At 44.1% G+C, this 5,081-nt stretch overlaps 1 protein-coding gene across 2 annotated transcripts in view; it reads right to left on the bottom strand.

Moving 5' to 3' along the window:
• Positions 1-1,065: 1,065 nt before the first annotated feature.
• The window catches only part of LOC144020545 (uncharacterized), a 42,588-nt gene continuing 38,572 nt past the window's right edge, over positions 1,066-5,081 (bottom strand). For both annotated transcript variants that reach the window (XM_077524132.1, XM_077524131.1), the window contains 8 exons: positions 4,880-4,933; positions 4,760-4,795; positions 4,637-4,690; positions 4,248-4,551; positions 3,737-3,849; positions 3,587-3,655; positions 3,053-3,286; positions 1,066-1,951 (listed from right to left, as the gene is read on the bottom strand). In XM_077524132.1, the coding sequence (XP_077380258.1) occupies positions 1,805-1,951; positions 3,053-3,286; positions 3,587-3,655; positions 3,737-3,849; positions 4,248-4,551; positions 4,637-4,690; positions 4,760-4,795; positions 4,880-4,933 (1,011 nt within the window). In that variant the 3' untranslated portion in view covers positions 1,066-1,804. The remainder of the gene's footprint in view (positions 1,952-3,052; positions 3,287-3,586; positions 3,656-3,736; positions 3,850-4,247; positions 4,552-4,636; positions 4,691-4,759; positions 4,796-4,879; positions 4,934-5,081) is intronic.

Below are 5,081 nucleotides of genomic sequence, written 5' to 3'. Positions count from 1 at the left end.
ACCGCCCCCATCTGGACAGATTTAGGCCGCGCTGAATTTGAAAATAGAACACTAGGACAACAAAGCGCAGTGGTTGGTAATCACAGGTCAAAGGTGAGGATTACAAACCAACACGTTCTTGTTCATGACCTTCTTCAAGTTGCATTTTGAACCCAAACCTGCTTGAATACAAGCAGACAAACACTTTGTGTCAACATTCTAATTTTTAAAATACATTTTTCTTCCTTCCTCTATAGAAATAAAACACAAATGTGACCGAAGGAGAAAGCTTGTGTGTGTCTGTGGAAGTGATCCAAATCAGGCTGGCATTGATGTACAGTATTGTCTCGCTCCAAATGCAGCCGGATGATAGTCTGCGCAGTAAGACGGGCCGATGTTACGTAAACCTCATGGGGATCCATTGTTAAAAGTTAAACTCCGTTCAAACATTTGTTCAACTAATAATAACATAAAAAAAAAAAACTCTCCCATTCCCGATGGCTTTGTGCTGTGGGAAAACATCAGGAGAATAGGAAGGTAGAGGATTGGGATGCAAAAGAATAGTCATCCAAGACACCACAAAATGTTGAATTACCCCTATCGGGCCTTCTTGGATATGTTGCATGAACATGCTGTGGCTGGAATTTGCCAGATGATTTTGATTTTCAAAACTTTTTTACACGGTACTCTTTTGCATAAATAAGCCTTAAAAATATCAATATTATTGCCAATCATTAAGCCATATGAAGGTATAATAAAATTATTTTTTTAATTTTTTTTATTTGTACTATTTAGATAATGAATGGTAGTTTGTAGGTTTGCCCACCAGAGAGCGCCACTTTTTCCCATTGAAAGCATGCAAGAAAAACATGAAAATCTAATATATACTTATAAAAAATCAGTGGTCCTACCAATCACGGAGTGATCTCGGCATCTAATAATACCAAAAAAAAAAAAAAAAAAAAAAAAAAAAAGCAAATAGTCCTGTAAATGACCACTGATGTCAATTTGATTTTTTTTTTTTTACAGCAGTTTTTGAGAAGGTGCTGTTTTTTTGTGGTTGGGGACATATGAGGGAGGATAGTGTATATTTAAATGTACATTATGTACTTTGTTTTTATTATTAAGACACTTCCCAGTACAAACAATGAAAACTTCTAAAAAACAAAACAAAAACAAAAAAAAAAAAAAAAAAAAGCACTTACCCAGTTTCCCTTTGTAGACAATAGCACCAGGATGACATCACAAGAGTAACAACGTGGCTTAAAGCTAATAAGCAACAGCAATGAGGTTTTTGGCGGGTGAATTTGGGCGAAATGCGGCCATTCAAGTTTTTTTTTTTTTGCAGCAGCATGTGAAGGCAACAATCAGGTGTCATCCATCTTCTTTTGTGTTTGTCCTCATTGGAGTGGCGCCTATCCCAGCTGACTTTGGGTGAGGGCGGGGTAGACCCCAGATTGGTCGCCAGCCAATCATAGGGCACTCAGACAAGCAAGTATTCCCACTCATGGACAATTTAGCGTCTTCAATAAACCTAACATGCGTTTTTGGAATGTGGGACGAAGCCGGAGGAAACTCATTCCACGCAGGAAGGATGGAGCTCAGATCAGATTCGAGCCCCGCACCTCAGAGCTGCGAAGCGGACGTGCTAACCACGAGACCGCCATGCTGCCTTATCAGTAAGCAATAAAGTATAAATATGGCGAGGCACCCGCTCGGAGTCTTGGAAGTAGTTTGTTTTTCTTTTCCCTGCACGTTAAAAGAGTCAGTCAGTTTTGCTCTTTTTTTTTTTTTTTTCGTTCCGTTCCATCCAGTCCAGAAGCTTTTAACCGCCAAAGCAGACAGGCCCGACCTGGAAGCCGAACTTCTGGCCTGCGTTGCCGAAGTCGCTCACCGCCACGTCGACGACCGGCAGCGCCGAGGACTGGGGAGCGTCCATTTCCAACACCGTCCTCTCCTGCCCCGAACGTGTCTGGGATGGAAGAAGTGCCATCAAGCAAATGTTTGTATTTTTTTGGGGGGGGGACAAGGTCATTCGCGTACAAACGGGATCAATTGTTCAGAACAACGAGGGGTTTGGAAGAGAGCACTGGCAGGGTAGAGGGAAGATGCTGAGAATCTCTATGGTAGTGACGAGGACGGACAGGATCAGGATTGAGGTCTTCACACGCACAGCACAGGTTGGAAAGTTTGTAAACAAAGCATTGGATATGGTTTGGGCATGAGCCCAAGATGCAGAGGAGAGGGAGATACGGAAAAGTGATTGGCTGTGGGAGAAAGAAGAAGCAAAAGAAGAAGCAGCAGAAAAAGAAGAAGTAGAAGCATAAAGAGTAGAAGAAGAAGAAGCAGCAGAAGAAGAACCGAAAGAAGAAGCAACAGCAGGAGAAAAATCAGAAGAAGCAGCAGAATAAGAAGAACAAGAAGAAGAAGAACAAGAAGAAGCAGAAGAAGAAGCAGCAGAAGAAGAAGAACCAGTGAAAGTAGAAGAAGATGAACAAAAAGAAGCAGAAGAAGAAGAAGCAGCAGGAGAAAAAGCAGAAGAAGCAGCAGCAGAAGGAGAACCAGTGGAAGTAGAAGAAGAACAAGAAGCAGAAGAAGAACAAGAAGAAGAAGAAGAAGAAGAAGAAGCAGAAGAACCAGTGGAAGTAGAAGAAGAAGAAGAAGAAGCAGCAGCAGAAGAAGAAGAAGCAGCAGCAGCAAAAGAAGAAGAAGAAGAAGAAGAAGCAGCAGAAGAAGAACCGAAAGAAGAAGCAACAGCAGGAGAAAAATCAGAAGAAGCAGCAGAATAATAATAATAATAAGAAGAAGCAGAAGAAGAAGAACAAGAAGAAGCAGAAGAAGAAGCAGCAGAAGAAGAAGAACCAGTGAAAGTAGAAGAAGATGAACAAAAAGAAGCAGAAGAAGAAGAAGCAGCAGGAGAAAAAGCAGAAGAAGCAGCAGCAGAAGGAGAACCAGTGGAAGTAGAAGAAGAACAAGAAGCAGAAGAAGAACACGAAGAAGAAGAAGAAGAAGCAGAAGAACCAGTGGAAGTAGAAGAAGAAGAAGAAGAAACATTAGCGTGTTTCCCGCTTACCTGGCAGCCGTCATAGAGGGCACGGATGTAGTGCGCGCTTTCGTGCGTCAGCTCTTCGCCGTCGCCGCCGCGGAAGCGCAGCGCCGACTGGTAACTGCCGGTTTCGCCGTTCAGCCAGGCGGCAGAGTTGAGGCAGTGGTATGTGAACGTTTGCCTGGCCGTCACGCTCAACAGCTTGAGGAAGTTCATCTGCACCACTTGCACCGGAACGCCGTCCGCGCCGGTGTATGAGAACTGTGGGGGGGTGGAAGAGCACATTTTCAGGCAGAATCAGCAGGGCACTTACCATGTTTTGTTGAGAGCAACTGTCACTGAACAATAACTATGAGGGGTTATAGCCCTATTTGTGTAAATTAGCTACATGGCATTCAGGTAGTGTAATTTAATGACGTCAACAACCAGGTCTGGTGTGATGTTTCAAATAGCTGAAACAATTGCTTTCAATGCAAATGTGTGGCACAAGTGAGAGATGCGATTCGACTTGGGCTCAAGTTTACCCAACTGTTTGATACATTCACAAACATCACCATGTACCTCTTTCCCTTTCCGGTATTTACTGTACCAGGTGCCCGGCTTCTCCCCTTTCCACCCAGCCAGTTTCACCTGATGGTAAACACAAAGTCCAATTAGTACCTTAGACTTGAGAAGCCATTAAGTTCTTTAAGATGCGGCGGTCAAACTCACCGACTGAAACTTCTTGTCAGGGTAGAGACACGTCTCACCCTGAGCGGTGAAATTGCAAAACACCTTGAAGGAGTCTCGGTGGCAGCCCTGGTTGGGGTCGATCCAGTACTCACCTGGAAGAGTTTCGATACGGTTCACTTATAGAACGGTTTGGTACGGACGGTATATTCAGATAAGGCTTGTGAACTACTATATTACTTTGAGTCAGGAAGATACTTGCAGACCCTGTAAATGTGTGGGAAGTTAGAAGTAAGTCTTAAAACTTCAAGTTCCAAGCAAGTCCAACTTTACTGTCTTATAAATCAAGTCATTAATTCACCTCAACCTTTTGACTCTCTATTTTGTTGTTAGTTCTCTTAGTTTTGGTTGTTTTTCACATAACATGATTTGTCAAGTCACATAGTTTAAATCTAACTGTAGTCAGGTCTTTCATAAGTTTTAGGAATGCAAGTCCCAAATTGGGAGTCGCAAAATAAATACTGTTTGCTGAACAGATGATATGTGGAGGTACCGTTGGGAAGTTCTGGACTGAGTAGCCAGAGCTCCTTGCAGGAGCGGGCGGGGCTGTGGTAGGTTCCCTGGGGGGTGCGCAGGCCCTCCACCTCCACTTTCATGGAGGACAGTGAGGCGAACACCTCCTCCATGCCTTCATCCTCATTCTGGTCATTGGTCCAAGCGTCCAACTTGGCCTGATCCCCCTGAATCCACTCCATGTCCTCCTCGCTGCCATCCAACATCTCGTCCTCGCTTTCCAGAACCGCACCGTCCAGGACGTGGGGCCGCCTTGGCCGCAGTGGTGTGACCGCAGGAAGTCCCTTAGAGTTGGTCCAATTTCAATTCTAAAGTCTTTATTGAGCTAATGTTTGTTTGTTTTTTTCCATTTTATTTGACAGTACTCACGGGGGGTCCTCGAGGTCCTGCGGGTCCAGTGTCTCCTCGGGGTCCAATCGGACCCTAGGTTCACAAAACCCATTAGTTTAGTGCTGGTATATAAGACACTGTCAAGTTGCTAAAGACGCTTACCGGATTTCCTTTCGAACCCTTTACACCGAGAGCGCCCTACAAAGGACAGGGAGGAAGACAGTTGGTTGATCCACAACTCTACCTTACAATGCATATTTAAATCTTAAGAATTGTACTCACAAAAAGACCTGTAGGGCCAGGAGGGCCGTGAGGACCTGGAAGGCCAACGGGGCCCTGAGATTAAACACAAAACAAGCAGAGGTCACTCACCATCGGGTCACTTAACGATCAAGACTGAAGACCAAGTGAACACAACTTTGAAGAGTCTAGACCAAGTCTAAACCAACGCACGTGAACTAATTCTTATTTTGGGAACAGTTTT

The sequence above is a fragment of the Festucalex cinctus genome, chromosome 6 (genome assembly GCF_051991245.1).
Source record: "Festucalex cinctus isolate MCC-2025b chromosome 6, RoL_Fcin_1.0, whole genome shotgun sequence".
Lineage (NCBI taxonomy): Eukaryota > Metazoa > Chordata > Actinopteri > Syngnathiformes > Syngnathidae > Festucalex > Festucalex cinctus.
Note: the sequence above shows the minus strand (reverse complement) of the source record. Positions and strands in the feature narration are given on the sequence as shown.